This window comes from Oncorhynchus tshawytscha, linkage group LG02 (genome assembly GCF_018296145.1).
Source record: "Oncorhynchus tshawytscha isolate Ot180627B linkage group LG02, Otsh_v2.0, whole genome shotgun sequence".
Classification (NCBI taxonomy): domain Eukaryota; kingdom Metazoa; phylum Chordata; class Actinopteri; order Salmoniformes; family Salmonidae; genus Oncorhynchus; species Oncorhynchus tshawytscha.
The window spans coordinates 46,513,255-46,538,311 of NC_056430.1; the positions used below are offsets into that span (position 1 = coordinate 46,513,255).

Genomic DNA, 25,057 nt, shown 5'->3' on the forward strand with positions numbered 1-25,057 from the left:
ATTTCTTAAGCCTCCTGAGGTTGAAGAGGCGCTGTTGCGCTTTTCATTATATGCTTGTGAGTTACTTCTCATTTAGAATGTATCTTGTTCTACTATAGTGGTGGCCATTTGCAGTTATCCTTTCTCTGTCCTAGGGTCAGTTACTTGGGCCGCAGAGAGGGGAGAGGTCAAGCTTGTCTTCATATGTAAACATATCTTTTAAACCATGTGAAGGGATGATTGAGGGGGAACCAATTATCTCTTGGCTCCACAATGTCTGTGTGCCAGTCACTGTGTCTCTGTGATCTTGTCCAGGAGGGGTGTATTTGAGATATGCCTGTTTGATGAGGTTTTGTTTTATGGTCCTGAGTGGTACCAAGAGCGAGATAAGAACATAGTTTAGGAGACAAAGCGAAACGATAATTTATCGCCAATGCTGTCTGGCTATGTGTGTCTTTGATATAAAGGATCTCAGTTGTAATGTGTAAGCACTCTCAGATAATTCATTTATAGACACTGAATTGATCTGAGAGTCACAGGGTTGTAATGGGGCTCATAATAATTAAAGATGGACTTTATGATAACTCTGACGTGTGTGGTGGTTTGGTCTCATGATTTGGTAAATACAGGAAATTTCCACTACACCAGCTGGTCTGCACATGCTTAGAGGACGCGGCTAGGGATGCCGTCTGGGCCAGCAGCCTTGCGAGGGTTAACACGTTTAAATGTTTTACTCACATCAGCAAAGGAGAAGTCCGTAGTCCGTCTCATGTTTTGTAGTCCATCTCATGTCTGAGCCGTTGAAATGCAACTCCACCTTGTCCCTGTACTGGCATTTTGCTTGTTTGATTGCCTTGCGGAGGGAATAGCTACAATGTTTATATTCAGACATATTCCCAGACCTCTTTCCATGGTTGAATGCGGTGGATAGCGCTTTCAGTTTTTGCACGAATGCCGCCATCCAGCCACGGTTTCTGGTTAGGGTAGGTTTTAATAGTTACAGTGGGTACAACATCTCCAATGCACTTCATTATAAACACACTCAACGAGTCAGCGTATAGGTCAATGTTGTTCTCTGATGGCTGACCGGAACATCTTCCAGTCCGCGTGATCAAAACAAATCTTGAAGCATGGCTGGTCGGACCAGCGTTGAATGGTTCTCGTCACTGTTACATCCTGTTTGAGTTTCTGCCTATGAGACAGAAGGAGCAAAATGGCGTTGTGGTTGGATTTGCCAAAGGGAGGGTGGGGAAGGGCTTTGTATGCATCGCGGAAGTTAGATTAGCAATGGCCGATGGTATTGCGCATGTACGTAGCGCAATCAATATGCTGGTAGAGTTTAGGTATACTTGTTCTCAATGTTACTTTGTTAAAATCCCCCAGATGCAATAAATGCAGCCTTAGGATGTATGGTTTCCAGTTTTTTATACAATCCAGTGAAGTTCCTTGATGGCTGTCTTGGTGTCTGCTTGAGGGGGAATGTACACAGATGTGACTATAACTGACGAGAATTCTCTTGGTAGGTAAAATGGCCGGAATTCTAGATTGGGTGAGCAGAGGGACGTGAGTTCCTGTATGTTGTTATGATTACACCAAGAGTCGTTAATCATAAAGCATACACCCCTGTCCTTCTTTTTCCCAGAGAGGTGTTCATCTCTGTTGGCGCGATGCATGGAGAAGCCCGGTGGCTGAACCGAATCCGACAACATATCCCAAGAGAGCCATGTTTCCGTGAAACAGAGAATGTTACAATTTCTGATGTCTCTTTGGAAGGCAACCCTTGCTCGAATTTCGGCTACCTTGTTGTCAAGAAACTGGACATTGGCTAGTAGTATACTAGGGAGCGGTGTGCGATATGCACATCTACGGAGCCTGGCCAGTTGGCCGCTTCATCTGTCCCTTCTGCGGCGGCGTTCTTGTGGCTCGCCTACTGGAATTAGCTCCATTGTCCTGGGTGGTGGTCCGAACAGATGATCCGCTTTGGGAAAGTCGTATTCCTGGTCATAATGTTGGTAAGTTGACGTTGCTCTTATATCAGATAGTTCTGCCAGGCTGTATGTAATAAGACTTAAGATTTCCTGGGGTAACAATGTAAGAAATAATACATTAAAAAAACAAAATACTGTGTTGTGTCTTTGGCTATACCGGATTAAGTGATATGACATGCTATTCTATAAAATCCTTTCTCTGTAACTAATATTACCTGATTGAGCTAATCATGTAAATGTAATTAAGTAGAAAGTCGGGGCACCAGGAAAGAATATTTATAGAGCAGTTATCTTCCGAATAAACTCTTAAAGACCTAGTAATATTTTACATCAATAGCAATTTAATCGTCAATATTAATCGTCACCTTATTTCATTCTCATCTGAAAGTTGTAAATTATTGGTTATCTTCACGAACCCAGGCTAGCAAGTTGAATCAGCAATACAAATTTGGGTTTAATTATTTATTTACTAAATACCTAACTAATCACACAGAATTACATATACGCAGAATGTATTATACCTCGATTACAAATTATGTCATAGAGGAAAACGTCCCTAGTGGACGGAACAGATATGACAGCTGGTTACACAAAGAAAAGGGGGCTGGGTTTGAGTGAAAGAGCGGGAAGACTGAAGAACAAAGGAAGAACCGATGTCTCTATCGGGCCGTAGGCAGCTACTCTATCATAAATACAGAATCTTATGCATTCTAAGTTACCGCCCATTTGGAAAAGGAAAATGCAATAAATATTTACTCTGAGCTGCGCTTCAATAGGTTGGTGGTAGGTGGAAGGCCGTGTTGCGCAACAGAGTCCTTTGACCTCTGAAGAGTGTCTCTGGTGGTGAACGGGAAACGTTGTAGTGTCGTCGTTGTGTGGTAGACCGGTACTCTGTCTGTCCTCTCCTAGCCCAAGTTTACAGCGGCCGCTGCTAACTCAACAGCTAGGAGGGATTACTTCTGTAGCGAATAAGAGTTCAAAGTTCCTACCATTCCCAACCAAAGCTCACGCTGAGGTTGGCTTCGTTCTGTAGTTATTATCTGAATCCTTCTGATGACATTGGACCGTCATCCTAATGTATCCGGAACAGGAGGTTACATTTTCGTCAAGGGCTTATATAGTGGAGGTTCAAAGGGGGTGTTTCATAGTTTATAGCCCATGTCTCTTCAAAGGGGTGGGCCACTGATTGAACAGAGCACTAACCTTATGAAAACCCAAATCTCTCATTTGGAAGCTAAAATTACGTTTAATCTTTTCCCCAATAATTTTATATTTAAACATTTGAATTGCACAAGAATTCCATGTGAATCTGATAACTATAATGTGTAGACTTCCCCAGATACAGTGGGGCAAAAAAGTATTTAGTCAGCCACCAATTGTGCAAGTTCTCCTTACCTACAGGCCAACGTCATGACAACTGCATAGTTTCCTAAGAACTCGAAGTCGGAAGTTTACATACACCTCAGCCAATTACATTTAAACTCTGTTTTTCACAATTCCTGACATTTAATCCTAGTAAAAATTCCCTGTCTTAGGTCAGTTAGGGTCACCACTTTATTTAAAAAATGTGAAATGTCAGAATAATAGAAGAGAGAATGATTTACTTCAGCTTTTATTTCCTTCATCACATTCCCAGTGTGTCAGACGTTTTAATACATTCAATTAGTATTTGGTACCAGTGCCTTTAAATTGTTTAACTTGGGTCAAACATTTTGGGTAGCCTTCCACAACTTCCCAGAATAAGTTGGGTGAATTTTGGCCCATTCCTCCTGACAGAGCTGGTGTAACTGAGTCAAGTTTGTAGGCCTCCTTGCTCACACACGCTTCAATATATCCACATACTGTTTCCATCCACATAGTTTTCCTTCCTCATGTAGCCATCTATTTTGTGACGTGCCCCAGTCCCTCCTGCAGCAAAGCACCACCACAACATGATGCTGCCACCCCAGTGCTTCACGGTTGGGATGGAGTTCTTCGGCTTGCAAGTCTCCCCCTTTTTCCTCCAAACATAACGATGGCCATTATAGCCAAACAGTTATATATTTGTTTCATCAGACCAGAGGACATTTCCCCAAAAAGTACGATCTTCGATCCCATGTGCAGTTGCAAACCGTATTCTGGCTTTTTATGGCGGTTTTGGAGCAGTGGCTTCTTCCTTGCTGAGTGGCCTTTCAGGTTATGTCGATATAAGACTTGTTTTACTGTGGATATAGATACTTTTGTACCTGTTTCCTCCAGCATCTTCACAAGGTCCTTTGCTGTTGTTCTGGGATTGATTCGCACCAAAGTATGTTCATCTCTAGGAGACAGAACGCGTCTCCTTCCTGAGCTCTATGACAGCTGCGTGTTCCCATGGGGTTTATACTTGCATACTATTGTTTGTACAGATGAACGTGGTACCTTCAGGTGTTTGGAAATTGCTCCGAAGGATGAACCAGACTTGTGGAGGTCTACAATTTATTGGTCTTGGGTGACTTATTTAGATTTTCCCATGATGTCAAGCAAAGAAGCACTGAGTTTGAAGCTAGGCCTTGAAATACATCCACAGGTACACCTCCAATTGACTTAAATTATGTCAATTAACCTCAGAAGCTTCTAAAGCCATTACATAATTTTTGGGAATTTTCCAAGCTGTTTAAAGGCAGTCAACTTAGTATATGTAAAATTCTGACCCACTGGAATTGTGATACCAGTGGATTAAAACTGAAATAACCTGTCAAAAACAAGGACATTTCAGCTGAAAACTGGTGTCCTCATTAAAGAAGCAATAAAACTGGCCTTCTTTAGACTAGTTGAATATCTGGAGCATCAGCAATTGTGGGTTTGATTTTTGCCCGCTTTGAGGACAATACAGTGCCACTGACACGGCCCGCAACTAAAACATGCGGACTCTCCTTCACTGCAGCCGACGTGAGGAAAACATTTAAACGTGTCAACCCTCGCAAGGCTGCAGGCCCAGACAGCATCCCCAGCCGCGCCCTCAGAGCATGCGCAGACGAGCTGGCTGGTGTGTTTACGGACATATTCAATCAATCCCTATCCCAGTCTGTTGTTCCCACATGCTTCAAGAGGGCCACCATTGTTCCTGTTCCCAAGAAAGCTAAGGTAACTGAGCTAAACGACTACCGCCCCGTAGCACTCACTTCCGTCATCATGAAGTGCTTTGAGAGACTAGTCAAGGACCATATCACCTCCACCCTACCTGACACCCTAGACCCACTCCAATTTGCTTACCGCCCAAATAGATCCACAGACGATGCAATCTCAACCACACTGCACACTGCCCTAACCCATCTGGACAAGAGGAATACCTATGTGAGAATGCTGTTCATCGACTACAGCTTGGCATTTAACACCATAGTGCCCTCCAAGCTCGTCATCAAGCTCAAGACCCTGGGTCTCGACCCCGCCCTGTGCAACTGGGTACTGGCCCTCGGGGCCCCCAGGTGGTGTAGGCAACAACATTTCCACCCCGCTGATCCTCAACACTGGGGAAAATAACCTCCAACTCAATCTCAACGGACGTCTTGATTACCAAAACTAAGGGGAGATGATGGTGTCAGGAAAATAACCTCACACTCAACGTCAACAAAACTAAGGAGATGATTGTGGACTTCAGGAAACAGCAGAGGGAACACCCCTCTATCCACATTGATGGAACAGTAGTGGAGAGGGTAGTAAGTTTTAAGTTCCTCGGCGTACACATCACAGACAAACTGATTTGGTCTACCCACACAGACAGCATCGTGAAGAAGGCGCAGCAGCGCCTCTTCAACCTCAGGAGGCTGAAGAAATTTGGCTTGTCACCAAAAGCACTCACAAACTTCTACAGATGCACAATCGAGAGCATCCTGTCGGGCTGTATCACCGCCTGGTACGGCAACTGCTCCGCCCACAACCGTAAGGCTCTCCAGAGGGTAGTGAGGTCTGCACAACGCATCACCGGGGGCAAACTACCTGCCCTCCAGGACACCTACACCACCCGATGTCACAGGAAGGCCATAAAGATCATCAAGGACAACAACCACCCGAGCCACTGCCTGTTCACCCCGCTATCATCCAGAAGGCCAGGTCAGTACAGGTGCATCAAAGCTGGGACCGAGAGACTGAAAAACAGCTTCTATCTCAAGGCCATCAGACTGTTAAACAGCCACCACTAACATTGAGTGGCTGCTGCCAACACACTGACTCAACTCCAGCCACTTTAATAATGGGAATTGATGGGAAATAATGTTAAATATATCACTAGCCACTTTAAACAATGCTACCTAATATAATGTTTACATACCCTACATTATTCATCTCATATGTATATGTATATACTGTACTCTATATCATCTAATGCATCTTTATGTAATACATGTATCACTAGCCACTTTAACTATGCCACTTTGTTTACATACTCATCTCATATGTATATACTGCACTCAATACCATCTACTGTATCTTGCCTATGCCGCTCTGTACCATCACTCACTCATATATCTTTATGTACATATTCTTTGTCCCCTTACACTTGTGTCTATAAGGTAGTAGTTTTGGAATAGTTAGCTAGATTACTTGTTGGTTATTACTGCATTGTCGGAACTAGAAGCACGAGCATTTCGCTACACTCGCATTAACATCTGCTAACCATGTGTATGTGACAAATAAGATTTGATTTGATTTGATTTGATTACAGGCTCAAAATGGCCAGGAACAAAGGACTTTCTTCTGAAACTCGTCAATCTATCCTTGTTCTGAGAAATGAAGCCTATTCCATGCGAGAAATTTCCAAGAAACTTGAGATCTCGTACAACGCTGTGTACTACTCCCTTAACAGAACAAAGCAAACGAACCAGAATAGAAAGAGGAGTGGGAGGCCCCGGTTCACAACTGAGCAAGAGGACAAGTACATTAGAGTGTCTAGTTTGAGAAATAGACACCTCCACAGGTCCTCAACTGCAGCTTCATTAAATAGTACCCGCAAAACACCCGTCTCATTGTCAACAGTGAAGAGAAGCTGGCCTTCTAGGCAGAGTTCCTCTGCCGTGTCTGTGTTCTTTTTCCCCATCTTAATGTTTTATTTCTATTGACCAGTCTGAGATATGGCTTTTTCACTGTTGACGTTGAGACTGGTGTTTTGCGGTTACTATTTAATGAAGCTGCCAGTTGAGAACTTGTGAGGAATCTCTCCTGACATGATCTGAAGCCACGTCTCATGCCTCTGGCACATTGAATGTTTCCTCTCCAAGCACTGTGATTATACCTGTCAATTTTCTGTCATTACCGTATGTAGTCAATCAGAGACACAAACACAATCACATTATTACACATCAATAATTTTACTCCTTGATTGTATTAACTCATTCTTAGCTCTTTTTTTCTAACTGTGTAGTCTATTGTTTAATAGTTTTTTGTCCTCCCAGTCAAATTCTGTCCTGCCCTCAGCAGAAGTTGAGCTGTTCTCCAACACCATTCATCCATAATGAGCCTGTCCTGCACTGAAGTCAAGACTCTGAACACCTCAACTCATGCCTCATACCCTCATTCAATCACTGCTGCGATCCCTTCCCAACACTGTTAGTATTCATCTTATTCCCATTCCCCATAATATCATACTATAAATGTCTCTGAGCAAGGCAATTAACCCCCAACAACTGCTTCCCGGGTGGCCAATGGATGTCGATTAGGGCAGCCCCCCCAGTACCTTTCTGATTCAGAGGGGCTAGGTTAAATGCAAAGGAAACATTTTTGTTAAATGCATTCAGTTGTGCAACTGACTAGTTATCCCCCTTTCCCAGTACATTGTACAGCAAGCAGTTTAACAGTTAATACCTTCACATATCTTCACTTATTCCAAATGTTGCTGTGTTACAGCCTGAATTCAAAATGGATTAAATATATTATTGTCCTCGTCCATTTACATACAATACCCCATAATGACAAAGTGAAAACATGTTTCAATACATTTAAGCAATTATATTGAAAATGAAAAATATAAATATCTAACTTCAATAAATATTCACACCCGAGTCAATACATGTTAGAATCAGCTTTGGCAGTGATTTCAGCTTTGAATCTTAATTGATAAGTCCCTAAGATTTTTGCACACCTGGATTGTACATATTTTGCACATTATTATTTTAATTCTTCAAGCTCTGTCAAGTTGGTTGTTGAATATTGCTAGACAGACATTTTCAAGTCTTACCATAGATTTTCAAGTCATTTTAAGTGAAAACTGTAACTAGGCCACTCAGGAACATTCAATGTCGTCTTGGTAAGCAACTCCAGTGCATATTTGGCCTTGTGTTTTAGGTTATTGTCCTGCTGAAAAGTGAGTTTGTCTCCCAGTGTCTGTTGGAAAGCAGACTGAGCCAGGTTTTCCACTAGGAATTTGCCTGTACTTAGCTCTATACCCATAACATGATGCAGCCAACACCATGCTTGGAAATATGAAGAGTGGTACCTATTGATGTGTTGTGTTGGATTTCTTCACTACATTTTTTGCAGTTATACTTTAAATCAAATCAAATAAAATGTTATTAGTCACATGCAGCGAATACAACAGGTGTAGACCTTACAGTGAAATGCTTACTTATGAGCCCCTAACCAACAATGCAGTTTAAAAAATATGGATAAGAATAAGAGATAAAAGTAATAAGTAATTAAAGAGCAGCAGAAAAATAACAATGGTGAGATTATATACAGGGGGGTACTGGTACAGAGTCAATGTGCGGGGGGCGCCGTTTAGTTGAGGTAATATGTACATGTAGGTAGAGTTATAAAAGTGACTATGCATAGATGATAACAACAGAGAGTAGCAGCGGTGTAAAGTGGGGGAGGGGGAATGCAAATAGTCTGGGTAGCCATTTGATTAGGTGTTCAGGTACCGCTTGCCATGCGGTAGCAGAGAGAACATTCTATGACTATGGTGGCTGGAGTCTTTGACAAATTTTAGGGCCTTCCTCCAACACCGCCTGGTATAGAGGTCCTGGATGGCGGGAAGCTTGGCCCCAGTGATGTACTGGGCCGTTCACACTACCCTCTGTAGTACCTTGCGGTCGGAGGCCCGAACAGTTGCCATACCAGGCATTGATGTAACCAGTCTGGATGCTCTCGATGGTGCAGCTGTAGAACCTTTTGAGGATCTGAGGACCCATGCCAAATCTTTTCAGCCTCCTGTGGGGGAATAGGTTTTGTCGTGCCCTCTTCCAGACTGTCTTGGTGTGCTTGGACCATGTTAGTTTGTTGGTGATGTAGACACCAAGGAACTTGAAGCTCTCAACCTGCTTCACTGCAGCCCCATTGATGAGAATGGGGGGGTGCTCGGTCTACTTTTTCCTGTAGGCCACAATCATCTCCTTTGTCTTGATCACGTTGAGAGAGAGGCTGTTGTCCTGGCACCACACAGCCAGGTCTCTGACCTCCTCCCCATAGGCAGTCTTTTCATTGTCGATGATCAGGCCTACCACTGTTGTGTCATCTGCAAACTTAATAATGGTCGTGCCTGGCCGTGCAGTCATGAGTGAACAGGGAATACAGGAGGGGTGGAAAAGGGCAGCGTGCAGTGCAATAGAGATTTAGTGCCTTATTGCAAACAGGATGCATGTTTTGAAATATTTTTTATTCTGTACAGGCATCCTTTTCACTCTGTCATTTAGGTTAGTATTGTGAAGATGTCGTTCCCATAGCAACGATTAAAACATTCCCAAACCAGAAGCCGTGGATTGATGGCAGCATTCGCGTGAAACTGAAAGCCCGAACCACTGCTTTTAATCAGGGCAAGGTGACCGGAAACATGACCAAATACAAACAGTGTAACTATTCCCTCCGCAAGGCAATCAAACAAGCTAAGCGTCAGTATAGAGACAAAGTAGAATCTCAATTCAACGGCTCAGACACAAGAGGTATGTGGCAGGGTCTACAGTCAATCACGGATTACAAAAAGAAAACCAGCCCAGTCACGGACCAGGATGTCTTGCTCCCAGGCAGACTAAATAACTTTTTTGCCCGCTTTGAGGACAATACAGTTCCACTGACACGGCCCGCAACTAAAACATGCGGACTCTCCTTCACTGTAGCCGACGTGAGGAAAACATTTAAACGTGTCAACCCTCGCAAGGCTGCAGGCCCAGACGGCATCCCCAGCCGCGCCCTCAGAGCATGCGCAGACCAGCTGGCTGGTGTGTTTACGGACATATTCAATCAATCCCTATCCCAGTCTGTTGTTCCCACATGCTTCAAGAGGGCCACCATTGTTCCTGTTCCCAAGAAAGCTAAGGTAACTGAGCTAAACGACTACCACCCCGTAGCACTCACTTCCGTCATCATGAAGTGCTTTGAGAGACTAGTCAAGGACCATATCACCTCCACCCTACCTGACACCCTAGACCCACTCCAATTTGCTTACCGCCCAAATAGGTCCACAGACGATGCAATCTCAACCACACTGCACACTGCCCTAACCCATCTGGACAAGAGGAATACCTATGTGAGAATGCTGTTCATCGACTACAGCTCGGCATTTAACACCATAGTGCCCTCCAAGCTCGTCATCAAGCTCAAGACCCTGGGTCTCGACCCCGCTCTGTGCAACTGGGTACTGGACTTCCTGACGGGCCGCCCCCAGGTGGTGAGGGTAGGCAACAACATTTCCACCCCGCTGATCCTCAACACTGGGGCCCCACAAGGGTGCGTTCTGAGCCCTCTCCTGTACTCCCTGTTCACCCACGACTGCGTGGCCACGCACGCCTCCAACTCAATCATCAAGTTTGCGGACGACACAACAGTGGTAGGCTTGATTACCAACAACGACGAGACGGCCTACAGGGAGGAGGTGAGGGCCCTCAGAGTGTGGTGTCAGGAAAATAACCTCACACTCAACGTCAACAAAACTAAGGAGATGATTGTGGACTTCAGGAAACAGCAGAGGGAACACCCCTCTATCCACATTGATGGAACAGTAGTGGAGAGGGTAGTAAGTTTTAAGTTCCTCGGCGTACACATCACAGACAAACTGAATTGGTCCACCCACACAGACAGCATCGTGAAGAAGGCACAGCAGCGCCTCTTTAACCTCAGGAGGCTGAAGAAATTCGGGTTGTCACCAAAAGCACTCACAAACTTCTACAGATGCACAATCGAGAGCATCCTGTCGGGCTGTATCACCGCCTGGTACGGCAACTGCTCCGCCCACAACCGTAAGGCTCTCCAGAGGGTAGTGAGGTCTGCACAACGCATCACCGGGGGCAAACTACCTGCCCTCCAGGACACTTACACCACCCGATGTCACAGGAAGGCCATAAAGATCATCAAGGACAACAACCACCCGAGCCACTGCCTGTTCACCCCGCTATCATCCAGAAGGCGAGGTCAGTACAGGTGCATCAAAGCTGGGACCGAGAGACTGAAAAACAGCTTCTATCTCAAGGCCATCAGACTATTAAACAGCCACCACTAACATTGAGTGGCTGCTGCCAACACACTGACTCAACTCCAGCCACTTTAATAATGGGAATTGATGGGAAATGATGTAAAATATATCACTAGCCACTTTAAACAATGCTACCTAATATAATGTTTACATACCCTACATTATTCATCTCATATGTATATGTATATACTGTACTCTATATCATCTAATGCATCTTTATGTAATACATGTATCACTAGCCACTTTAACTATGCCACTTTGTTTACATACTCATCTCATATGTATATACTGCACTCAATACCATCTACTGTATCTTGCCTATGCCGCTCTGTACCATCACTCACTCATATATCTTTATGTACATATTCTTTATCCCCTTACACTTGTGTCTATAAGGTAGTCGTTGTGGAATTGTTAGCTAGATTACTTGTTGGTTATTACTGCATTGTCGGAACTAGAAGCACGAGCATTTCGCTACACTCGCATTAACATCTGCTAACCATGTGTATGTGACAAATAAAATTTGATTTGAACTTCAATGTTGTTGATACATCCTCAGATTTCTCCTATCACAGTCATTAAACTCTTTAAATGGCCTCATGGTGAAATCCCTGAGCGGTTTCCTTCCTCTCCTGCAACTGAGTTAGGAAGGACGTGTGTATCTTTGTCATGACTGTGTCTATTGATACACCATTCAAAGTGTCATTAATAACTTCACCATGCTCAAAGGGATATTTAATGACTGCTTTGGACATTTTTACCCATCTACCAATATGTGCTCTTCTTTGCAAGGCATTGGAAAATCTCCCTGGTCTTTGTGGTTGAATCTGTGTCTGAATTGCAGTTCTCGACTGAGGGACCTTACAGATAATTATATATGTAGGGTAAACAGGTTAAACATTATTATTGCACACAGAATGAGTCCATACAACTTCTGTGACTTGTTAAACAAAAGTTTACTCCTGAAATTATTTAGGCTTGCCATAATAAAGGGGTTGAATACTTATTGAGTTAAGACATTTCAGCTTTCGTTTTTAATTCATTTGTAAACATTTCTAAAAACAAAAAAAATATGGGGTACTGTGTGTAGGCCAGTGACACAAAATCTCAATTAAATATATTTAAAATTCAGGCTGTAACACAACAAAATGTGGAATAGTTATGAATTAAGAGTATGAATACTTTCTGAAAGCACTGTAGCTAGCTCTCTGTCTGCTGCTTCTCCTTAACTTTTTAAGAAATGAATTTGTTCAAAACTGCTCAACTGTCTTTCTCTCTTTTTGAGTCAACTACTCAACACATTTTATGCACTGGAGTGCTATCTATCTGTACCTTATGCTTGTATTACTAGACTCATTCACTGATGCTTTGATTGGGTGGACAACATGTCAATCCATGCTGCAAGAGCTCCGATTCCTCCGGACGTCATCATAATTACTGGGTAAGTCTATGGAAGGAGGCGAGAACCATTAACCTCCTAAGTGTTGTATTGAAGTCAATGTACCCAGAAGAGGACGGAAAATTGCTGTCCTCCGGCTACACTATGGTTCTACGTCAGAGAGTCCTGTTGAGGATACTGTAGGATACTGTAGACCACCCTTGCAAAACAGTGTGTTCTAATCTGTTATTTGGTGACGTGAATATATTTAGTATATTTTTTTGCAGGGTAGGATCTGTTTCATCTTTTCAATCGGGGTTCTCACAGGGTTTTAATGTTACTGAAGTGAAAGTGAAATAATAACGCAACTTATTACATACCTGACTGTTGGAGAGGGCCTGCTGATGATACGGTGAGAACCTGTTCTTGGCAGGGTCTTCTGAGGTGGGGCTGAGGGGTTTGGGGTCTGACATGGAGCGCTGCACACTCTTGATGGGCCTGGGGAGGCTCTGATGACGCTGAGGGGACTCGGCAGTGAAGGCTTTCTGCTGGGGTGTGACGTGCGCCTTGTTGAGTTTCTCCTGGGAGGTGAAGGTGGTCTCCAGCATCCGATGGGGTGACAGTGGGGACACAGGGGAGTACAGCACCTGAGGAGACTTGGGAGGCTGGCGAGATGGTGACTCGTTCTGCTGCTGGCCTTGGTAGCCGATATCCAGAGGATCGGGTTTCCTCCTTTCAAACTTGGCCACCCCTTGGGGAGGAGATGGGGTGGAGCCTACCATCTGCATGGTGGTGGAGTATGGGCTGATGGTGGTGGGGACACTGAGCTGAGGGGCCACCACCCCCTGAGACTGGACCTCTGGTTCGGTCTGACAGGCCAAGCTCTCACCCTTATGGGTTCTCTCAGGAGCAGAGATGTAGTGTAGTAGCTCCACCTTGTTTGTCTCAGCCGCAGTGATGTGGATTGCAGGTGAGACCCTGCCCAACTGGTCTGTCTCAGTCTGGCATGAGGAGTCGTTGGTGGTCTGAATGGCTATGCTAGAGGAGGACACTTTGGAGATTCCGTCGGATTTGACCTCCGCACTAGAGTCTGAGTGCTTGGAGAAGCGTGACCTCCTGCGCCTAACCGGTTGCTCCCACTCTGCTTGATCCTCGTCGTCTGTCTGGACGCTGCAGTCGGCGATGCGCCTGGTTCTCCTGCCCCTACGGTTCATATACCTGTCCTCACCATCTTCATCATCCGTCTGCACACAGCTATCTGCAATCCTCCTCACTGGCTCCTCCTCTGCTTCGTCCCTAAGACGAGGCATGGAGTTCCGCTTCTTCATGACCCTGGACTCCGCCTGATCCTCACTATTTCTGAAGGACATCTCAGAGGCAGAGCTAGGTATAGGCCTTGGGGTCACCACTGTTTGGACCACCTGCCCTTCCATGTGGGGTTGCCAGAACTGCACACTTTGGCCCTCCTGTTGAATCACCCTACCACTCTGGTCACAGATGATGAAACCTTGTGGGGTTCCTCCTCCAACTACTAACCCTTGAGCAGTAGTGGCTGTAGCAGCTGCTGCTGCCGATGCAGCAGCTGCCTCGGCTGCTGCGGCTGCAGCTGCTGCCTCCACCACTGCAGTCTTCTGCCTCTTCTGCTCCTCCAACTGCTGCTGGAGCTGTTGCTGCAGCGACTGGATCTGGTCCAGTTGCATCCTCTGCTGGGCTAGCTGTTCCCTCTGCATGACCAGCTGGGTCTCCCTTTCCGATTGCTGCTGATGCAGGACTTGCTGTTTGATGGTCTGCAGCTCCTGAATCTCGCGCTGCACCAACATCTGTTCTTTCTCCCTGTGCCTCTGGAGCTCCATGCGGTCTCTCTCCAGTTCCTCATGCAGGCGCATTTGCCGAAGTTTCTCCAGCTCCACACGCTCTCGCTCCATCTGCAGCATCTGCTCTTGCTGCTGTCTCAAACGCTCTTCTACCTTTTCTAGCTCTGGGTCTACGGAAGTAGCAATGGTGGTGCTGGCTGCTGCAGCCTGGAGTGTGGTCTGGGGCTGCAGCTGAGTTTGGTGCTGCACTAGAGCCTGGGGCTGAGGCTGAGTTATTAGCTGGGACTGGGTTTGAGTCAGGGATAAAGCTTGAGTTTGAGTGGGTATTTGTTGTTGCATTTGAGTTTGAATTTGTTGCTGTATTTGGGACTGCATTTGTTGCTGTATTTGGGCTTGCATTTGAGTTTGTGTAAGGGGGTGTGTCGTAACTTTCTGCACTTGGATATGAGTTTGGGGGGTCTGTTGGTTTGCAGACTGAATTGCCATTGCAGTAGTTTGTACAATCTGTCCACCCATATGAGAAACCGGGTGGGCCGGTGGTAAAGTTACAGCTGTGTGCACAGCGACGGTTTCCATAGGCTTCCCAAGGTAGACAGGAGCTTCCTGGGTGGAGGTGCTTGTGTCAGGTACATTTCCAGGAACACCCGCTGTTGTAGGAAACTGGTTGGGAGAAGCGTAACCGTAAGGTCCCTGTGTAGACAGAGGCATCCTTGGGGTCACATGAGGCAACCTAGTGAGGCTAGCCAGTGGTACAGCAGTCACGCCTGCAGGGTAAGGTCGGTATATTCCTCGTGGCATGGGTCGCAGAACAGAGGAAGGTTGAGTGGTTATTGGCAAGGTAGAGGCTATTGGGCTGTTGATGGTGGAGTATGTCATGCCATCAGCTCCTCTCATTGCAGATGGATATAAGGCCCGTATGCTTGCTTGTCTGGCATTGATCAGATTGGTTAGGGCTTGGCCGTGTGCAGTGGGCCTGCCGTCAGGGGCATAGAGTAGGTTGGCTCGGATTGATGCTAAACTTTGCTGTAGGTTGAGCCTGGCTGCAGGGCCTGCTCCTCTTCCAGCACCATACTGCATCATGTCAGGGTTGCTGTACCGTTGACCAAACTGATCCATAGAGTTCAGAGCTGCACACATTCGGCTGATCTCCCTGGCAGTGGTGGCACTATACTGTGCCAGGTTAGCGTCTGGTAAACCTGCCTGACCATAGCCATAGTCTTGGTTGATGTTGGACATGGAGCCGTATCTTCGCAGGGGTAAGGGAGGACCTGTAACATCTCCTTCATGACGTAAGTCTGTGTAGGATCCATACTGCGCACCCATGCCAAGATATCCTCCTTCGTAGGTTTGATTCATGGTGCTCAGATCCACAGCCAAGTCCCCAGGGTCAGTCCTCTGATAGTACTGAAGCCCTGCATTAGACAGGTTGGTGTCAGACATTGAAGGTTGAAGTCTCCCTCCAGGGGGTATAGGGTATGGAGGGACTCCCTGCATTGGTTTAAGCTCCTCTGGTGCTCCTTGCATGCTTGATGTCTGGTAGCCAATATTTCCAGGTTGTTGTTGTTGATGATGATGATGTTGCTGTTGCTGTTGTTGACGTTGTTGTTGTTGTTGTTGTTGTTTCTGCTGCTGCTGCTGTTGCAGCTGCTGCTGTTGTTGTTGCTGCTGTTGTTGTTGTTGCTGTTGTTGCTGCTGCTGCTGTTGCTGCTGCTGCTGTTGCTGCTGCTGTTGCTGCTGCTGTTGCTGCTGCTGCTGTTGTTGCTGCTGCTGCTGCTGCTGCTGCTGGCTTACACTGTAATGTGGGGCAGGGGGTGGAAGGGTGACTTGGGAAGGTTCAGTGGTAAGATTTTTCTGAGTTAAGTTCCCTGCACAACTACCAGTGAAGGGTAACTTGTAAACAACGTCACAACAAGCCACTTGGTTCTCTGGTTTCTGCATCTGTCCACCAGTGAGATCCAGGACCTGGGGAGGAGGAGGAGGCTCTTTGACCAGCTGAGTCACTGTGGCCACCTGAGATGTATTGCGGTCTTCCAGTTGGACCATCATGACATGGGGCTTTCCCGTGGACAGGTTCATGACCGTGGGCTTGTTCTTCAACTCCAAAGCAAGCCCACCCTGACAATAGTCATGCAGAGTGTTAGAGGAAGGTGGAGCCACAGACACTGGCTGAGGAGGTAAGGGAGATACTCTAGGAATTGCACTGACACTGACCACAGGCTGAGCAATGCCAATGCTTGTCTGGCTCACCACCAGGTCTTTCTTCAGCAACAGCGGCTGGACCTGGTTTGCTAGGTTATAGCGAGCGAAAGAGGACTGCTGGTGCTGCTGGAGCTGTTGCTCGAGGAGCTGTTGTTGCTGTAGGAGCTTCTGCTGCTGCATCTGGAGTTGCTGCTGCTGGATGCCCAAATCCTCCAGACATGCGTCAATCTTAGGAATGGACGGGTCAGTGATGGGTGTCTTAGTTTGTGTAAGACACATTGCTGATCCCACACCTTGCCCCAGATCCATACGGTTCTGAAGGGGATCTCCGTAAACCACTGGATGCCCCTTCGGCTGAGATATAAACATGGAGGCTGCCACGGTGACTGTTGTTGGAGTGGACGCAGACACATGCGGCTGCTCTTGTGCATTCAGGTTCATGGCTGCATTCAGGTCCTGCACCGCTGTGTGACGGCTGGGTGGTTGTTCAGCATCGAGAGAATACCTCCTTGTATCAGTTGCCAGAGACGTTAGATCCATGCCCTGGTCAGTCATGATGATTGGGGCAGGCTTCATTGGTGCTCTCAGGTCCACCACAGATGCAAGTCCAGTCGGATGCATTTGAATTTGGCCCTGCTCCACGACCCTAGAGGTACCTGGAACGTTGGAGATTCTACATAGGGAGATATTTTCCATTGACATTGACCCACGACTGTATGTGGTAGCTGTGGTTGTCATTGTCATGCTCATACCAACATTAACCCTCTCTGCAGTTTGGGGCCTCTGTAAACCGGGTTGAGGGGTTTGGTGCAGTGGGTGCATTTGTGTGAATGTTGGGGAGCTTGTTGAAGGAGTATGTTGCTGATACATGGGCTGACGTACACCCTGTGTTGGCGAGGACAGGGGCGAAGTGGAAGAGTTTACAGTTAAAGGCTTTGCTGAACTAGTGGTGGTCTCAGAGCCCAGAGTTATCACCATTACTGGTGAGTCGGAAGAGGACTGTTGTCTTGCAAGGCGTGGCGACGCTGATCTTTGTGGCGTCTGGGCTCCATGTTGTTGTGGCGGTATTGGGGAGGTTGGGCCACCAGCGCCAGGTTGAGAATGTCGTGGGGACCCCCCAGGCCCAGTGGTTTGTGGGGACACCCCAGGCCCTGTGGGTCGTGGGGACACCCCAGGCCCTGTGGGTCGTGGGGACACCCCAGGCCCTGAGGGTCGTGGGGACACCCCAGGCCCTGTGGGTCGTGGGGACGGGGAATGAATGGGGCTCTGTGAGGGAGAGGGAGCAGGGGAAACAGGAGGACTGGGGCCTTTAAAATAGGAGAAGAGGGAGGATGCGATGGAGGGCACTCCAGGGTCAGGAAGAGGCACCCCCTGTGCTGGTCCATGAGTACCTGGTCTTCCAGCTGCCGGGGGGATAACACCCCCTATTTTGGCAGTCTGCGTCCTCATCCTGTCTTGGGTTTCTTTCGATAGATGCTGTGTCACACTGATTCCTTGGGGGATTCCTCGTCCAGACCCACGTGGGTCGTTTGAGGAGAAGGAAACAGGTGCAGAGATCTGTGTGGGGCTGGAGCCAGGTGTTAGGGAAGCTCCAGTGTCTAGATGTTGTTTATTGCCAGGCTGAGGTGCCCCAGCCGGTTGCCTTTGTGGACTTCCTTGTTGTTGACCTGGCCTTCCTGGCTGTCCCTGCTGCTGCTGCTGCAGCATCTCTGCTTTCCTCATCATTTCTTCATAAACCTCCTCTGCACTTTTCAGTGTCTTGTCAGACGGTGAAGTGGCAGTAGGTTTTTCAGTGGGGGAGTAGAGAGACATGAACGTGGGTAGGTTGTGGTGGCTTCCTGATTTGTAGAGCTTGGAGCCCATCATTTCAAAGCCCTCTGCCTCTGAATCCATGGAAGGGGAGTATTCTGAGCAGGAGGATCTGTGGAGCTCCTCCATCTCTGCTGCCTGTCTCAGCTCCTCTGTTGGGGATGCATCCTCGATGGGAGAGAGGTTGCTGGGCGGAGTCTTGGATCTCTCTCTACGTCTCTGGGCCCTCAGCTCCTCTTTGTCTCTCTTAGTTTTCCTGGCTGTGCTGCGGATCCTCTGCAGGTCCAGATCTCTCATCTTCTCCTGTTCTCTCAAAAGCTCCTCTTCCTCCCTCAGCTCGTCTTCCTCGGATGAGTCCTCAATGGTGGGCAGGAGTGGGCCATGGGAGCGGTGGCGAGCCTTCCTCTGCTGCTTGGCTTCTTCCAGTCTCTGCCTGCGGCTGGGGCTGCTGTCACTGTCATCCTCCATGGAGGACACAGAGGTAGGGGACGTGCCAGAGGTGTAGCTGGGAGTGGTGGCAGGTAGGGTGGAGGAATACTCCCCCCTCGACCGCTCCTCTGGTGATCCAGTCAGGCTCTCCATCTCCAGCTCTGGCTCTCTGAGGTCATGCTCTGAGTTGTTCAGCTCGATGGTCTTAAACCGCCGCAGGCCTCCTTGGGAAGCCATCATACCTTCGTCTTCTTCACCATCAGCACCCTTAGTGTCCTCTTCAAAACTACTGGAATGGTGGGTGAGGCTGCGTCGTTTCTCCTTCCCCAAATCCTTTTTGTTTTTTGTTTTCTGGTAGCCGTACCCTTCTTCCTCCTCCATCTCATCCTCGTCAGCACTCATTTCCATGATCTGCCTCCTCATGAACTCCTCATCTGTCATTTCTTTATGGGACTTCTTCTGCCTGGGCGGTAAGGGGGACAGACCACTCTCGCTGCTGTCCTCCACATAGTCGTGTCGCAGCTTTGAGCTGAGATCGTCCGACACTTCCCCATCCGAGTTGTACTCCTCGTCCTGGCCAATGGACAGAGAGTGAGGCCTCCCCCGGCCCTGGTCTGCAGCCTCCTTGGACTTTGATTCTAGCAGCGGCCGCATGGAGCTCTCCAGCTTGGTTATCTCAGAGGGGCTAGAGGGGCCTCGTTCACTCAGCTTCAACCCCGGATCCTCCTGGATCTGGCCTGTGATCTCGCCCATGGAGCCGGATATCCCATCTGACGAGTAGCCCGTGTCACTGAGGCTCTGTGTGCTGGACTTGTTGGAATACTGAAGGAAAGAGAGAAAAAAAGAGAGAGGTCAGAGGGCGGTATTAGCATCAGTACTTTTTCCCCTTGACTTAATTTGTTTCTATAGCAAAAAGTCTATTACAGGCATCAGCGCACCCTTTCTTTCCTATCGTTTCACCTAACTCAACGGTAGTGTCACTTTTATGAGCATTTGTTTCACAGATGATAGGGGTTGGAATTAAAGCAATGGAGCTTATACAGGATATATTACGATTCTGGCAAGACACAAGAGACTAATTACATTGAAAGGAATTCAATCATCAAAGCACATGCAACTATAACAGATAATGTAATACATACAGTGCCATGAAAAAGTACTTGCCCCCTTTCTGATTTTCAAAATTTTTGCATATTTTTGGTACTGAATGTTATCAGATCTTCAACCAAACCTCATATTAGATAAAGGGAACCTGAGTGTCACACTCTGACCTTAGATGTTTTTCTATATATTTTGGTTGGGTCAGGGAGTGACTAGGGTGGGTACTCTAGTTTTTGTATGTCAAGGGTTTTGTATGTCTAGGGGTTTTAGTACGTCTATATTGGCCTGATATGGTTCCCAATCAGAGACAGCTGTTTGTCGTTGTCTCTGATTGGGGATCATATTTAGGTAGCCATTTTCCTCATTTGTGTTGTGGGATCTTAACTATGTTTAGTTGCCTGTCTGCACTAAATTGTATAGCTTCACGTTTCGTTTGTTGGTTTTGTTGTTTTTGTTAAGTGTTTCATTCATTAAAAGAGAATGTTCGCATACCACGCTGCGCCTTGGTCTCACTCATACGACAATCATGACAGAAGATCCCACCAAAAATTGACCAAACAGCGTGTACAGGAGGAGTGGACTTGGGAGGAGATCCAGGATGGAAAAGGACCCTGGACGCAGGCCCGGGGAGTATCGCCGTCCTAAGGAGGAGATAGAGGCAGTGAAAGTGGAACGGCGACGATATGAGGAGATAGCTCAACGGAGCAGGCACGAGAGTCAACCCCAAGAAAAAAATTGGGAGGGGCACATGGAGCCAGTCAGGGAGTCGAGTGAGGAGCTCGACAAAAGATTCCGGAGAGAGGTGCTGGCATTGAGAGCGCTGCAGAGTGGGCGTGCTGAGATGCGTGTCATCAGCCCGGTGCTACCTGTACCGGTCCCACGCATAAGGTCTCCAGTGCACCTTCACAGCCCAGTGTGCCCTGTGCTAGCTTCCCGCACTTGCCGGGCTGGAGTGAGCATCCAGTCAGGAAGGGTTGTGCCAGCTCTACGCTCTAGAACCTCCAGTGCGCCTCCATAGTCAAGTACATCCTGTGCCTCGTCTCAGCACTCGCCCTGAGGTGCATGTCATCAGCCCGGTGCCACCTGTACCGGTCCCACGCATCAGGCCTCCAGTGCGCCTCCACAGTCCAGAGCTTCTGGCGACAGTTCCCAGTCCAGAGCTTCCGGCGACAGTTCCCAGTCCGGGGCTTCCGGGGACAGTCCCCAGTCCGGGGTCTCCCGCGACGGTCCCCAGTCCGGGGTCTCCAGCGACAGTCCCCAGTCCGGGGTCTCCAGCGACAGTCCCCAGTCCGGGGTCTCCAGCGACGATCCCCAGCCCGGGGTCTTCAGCGACGATCCCCAGCCCGGGGTCTTCAGCGACGATCCCCAGTCCGGGGCCTCTAGCGACGAGCTGCAGTCTAGAGTCTTCAGCGACGAGCTGATCCACGGTCTGGTTCCACAGAAGCGGAGGGATCAGCGTAAGGAGGGGGGGCTGCGTCCAGAACCAGAGCTGCCACCAAGGGTAGATGCCCACCCGGACCCTCCCCTATAGGTTCAGGTTTGTGGCCGGGAGTCCGCACACGTGTGGTTTTTCAAGCATGAACTGCTTGCTTCAAGTCCTGCCATAACATCTGGCAGGACTTTGGGCAACCAAGTGGCGCAGCGCTCTAAGGACACTGCATCCCAGTGCAAGACGCATCACTGCAGTCCATGGTTCAAATCCAGGCTGCATCACATCCGGCCGTGATTGGGAGTCCCATAGGGCGGAGCACAATTGGCCCAGCGTTGTCCGGGTTTGGTCAGGGTAGGCTGTCATTGTAAATAAGAATTTATTCTTAACTGACTCGCCTAGTTAAATAAAGGTTAAATTTAAAAAATCTACAATAATAATCTCAATTGGGATTAGGTCTGGACTTTGACTGGTCCAAACAACACTGATTGTGTGTTTTGGATCACTGTCTTGCTGCATGACCCTGCTGCGTTTCAGCTTCAGCTCACAGACAGATGACCTGACATTCTCCTGTAGAATTCTCTGATACAGAGCAGAATTCAGGGTTCCTTCTATTAAGGCAAGTCATCCAGGTCCTGAGGCAGCAAAGCATCCGCAAACCATCACACGACCACCACCATGCTTGACCGTTGGTATGAGGTTCTTACTGTGGAATGCAGTGTTTGGTTTTCGCCAGGCATAACGGGACCCATGTCGTCCAAAAAGTTATACTTAAACTCATCTGTCCATAGAACATTCTCCCAAGAGTCTTGATCATCCAGGTACTTCCAGGTGCTTTTTGGCAAACCTGAGTCAACTTTTTGGGCCAGATGGGTACCATTATGTCTGATGAAAACCAAACACATACCTTTCTTAATAAAATAAGTCTATTATTTTGTGTTATTTGTAACCTCAGGTTCACTTTATCTAATATTAAGTTTTGGTTGAAGATCAAATGACATTCAGTATCAAAAATATGCAAAAATAGTGAAAAATCTGAAAGTGGGCAAATACTTTTTCACGACACTGTATAAATATGACTAAATAAAAAGCTTGAGATAAAAAAGTGACAAAAAAAATGACAAAAAACAAAACAAGACACAAAGAAAAAAACATGATATTTTTGTTACATGCTTGTACAATACATTTTCCCAATGCAATCACTGCAATACAGTTGAAGAATGACGGAAATAAATGAACAAGTTGATCAAAATATAATGATGAAGTAAAAAAAAAAAGAAATAATAATAAATAAATAAAAACAGGGCATTGCATGATAATAACACTGATTAATCACGATCGCAATGCCAGAGAAAGATGACCATATTAAAGATAACACAGGCTTAACATTATGATTGGTGAAATAAAAAGAGAGGTAAAAGATACCAAACCTGGTGCATGGTAAACAGCTGATGCTTGGGGATAGAGATGACGAGGGGAAGGGGGATAAGAATGATATGTTGTAATGATGGTGATAGCAGTGGTGGTCATTTACATTTTAGTCATTTAGCTGACATTCTTATCCAGAGCCACTTACAGGGGCAATTAGGGTTAAGTGCCAATGGCACACCGACCGATTTTTGTTCACCTAGTGGGCTAAGGGATTCGAACCAGCTACCTTTTGGTTCCTGGCCCAACACTCTAACTGCTAGACTACCTGCAGCCTCCTATTTGATATAATGTAATGATCATAGTGATGATGATGGCAGTGATGATGATGATGATGATAGTAATGCTGAGTGATTGACCGGTTATTAAAAAACGAATTGACCAACGTTATTTTTTTTCTTCAAATATAAACTATGTAATATACACAACTGGAATATTTTATTATTTCATAGCAATTTCATATTTTTCTATTGATGTCTAGCCAATGTGGAGCTGACAGAGACAATGGAATATTTTCAATGTTTTAGCAATTGAATGTTCACTATTTTTGGCTTTGAAATATCCATTAAAAAGCTCTAAAATCATTTTAATGTCACTTAATAATTTTAAAAAAATTAAAAAACGAAAAACGAAAAATGCTCTATAATCAAACCGAAACCAAACCGACCTCAGAAAGCACTCATCGCTCAGCACAAGATTATAGACAGAGAAAGAAATGATTCAATATGTGGAAACATTTCATGATGAAGATGATGACAATGACGAAGAGGATGACGTTGATGATGAAGATGATGACGACGACGACGACAACTGTCAAGAATGACTGAAATGAAGGTAAATACAATTCTGGTGGTAAATCAAGAACAATAACAGTGGTAAAGACGTTGAAGTTGCAGGTCGCTCACGTCATGGTGCTTTGACTTCTGCGAGTCTCCAGCAGGTTTTTTCCTTTCATCTTTTGATGTGGTGATGGTCTCAGGTGCTCCCTTCTTGGGCGAGGCTTTGACTTCTGCTTCCTTTTGAGTTTTGGTGGTGACTTTAGTTTTCTCCTGGCCCTGCTGCTGCTTACCAGACTGCTTGTTGGGTACACTCTGGTTGGGTTTAGGTTGGGTAGGTGCACCCTTAGCAGGAGAGGGTGCACCCTTGCTAGGGGTGGATGCAGTTTTAGTATGGGAGGGTGCACCCTTGGCTGGGGAGGGCTGGGCAGGACCCTTACTCTGGGTGGTGGGTCCTGTCTGTTTGGCAGGGGAGGGTGCGCTCTTGGCTGGGGAGGGCGGGGCAGGACCCTTACTCTGGGTGGTGGGTCCTGTCTGTTTGGCAGGGTAGGATGCGCCCTTGGCAGGGGAGGGCTGGGCAGGACCCTTACTCTGGGTGGTGGGTCCTGTCTGTTTGGCTGGGGAGGGTTCACCCTTAGCAGGTGAAGACTGGGCTGTTTTAGCAGGGGAGGGTTGTGCCTTGGCAGGGGACGGTTGAGCAGGCCCCTTGCTTTGGGCGGTGGGCCCTGCCTGTTTGGCAGGGGAGAAAGGAGGGCCACTTACTTGGGCACCCGGTGGTTTCTGTTGCTGTTGAGGACCAGTGGGCCGTAGCCCTGCCTGCTGATTGGGCCCTCTCTGCTGAGGCTGTGGTTGATTGGCTGGAGCCGGGTGCCGTGGGGATCCCATTGGCTGAGGAGCAGGAAGTGGAGTGTCTCCCAGGGCCCCAGACAAAGCTCTCTGGGTCTGGCAGTTCAGGCAGAGCCATTCTTTATTCTGAAACACAGACAGAGCAAAAAGCGACATTTAGAAAACTGCATGGTACAGGATTGTATAAAACCAAACATTGTCTGCAAACTAACGATTATTCCACAACGATCGAAACATTTAAAATACAGTGCCTTGCGAAAGTATTCGGCCCCCTTGAACTTTGAGACCTGTTGCCACATTTCAGGCTTCAAACATAAAGATATAAAACTGTATTTTTTTGTGAAGAATCAACAACAAGTGGGACACAATCATGAAATGGAACAACATTTATTGGATATTTCAAACTTTTTTAACAAATCAAAAACTGAAAAATTGGGCGTGCAAAATTATTCAGCCCCCTTAAGTT

At 47.0% G+C, this 25,057-nt stretch overlaps 1 protein-coding gene across 1 annotated transcript in view; it reads right to left on the bottom strand.

Annotated features, from left to right (window-relative positions):
- LOC112222711 (protein bassoon-like) overlaps positions 1 to 25,057 on the bottom strand; it is a 137,826-nt gene that overhangs the window by 35,527 nt on the left and 77,242 nt on the right. The window contains exons 4-6 of the mRNA XM_042305280.1: positions 23,875 to 24,717; positions 16,291 to 19,833; positions 13,141 to 16,173 (exon numbers count right to left, since the gene is read on the bottom strand). Coding sequence (XP_042161214.1) covers positions 13,141 to 16,173; positions 16,291 to 19,833; positions 23,875 to 24,717 — 7,419 coding nt within the window. The remainder of the gene's footprint in view (positions 1 to 13,140; positions 16,174 to 16,290; positions 19,834 to 23,874; positions 24,718 to 25,057) is intronic.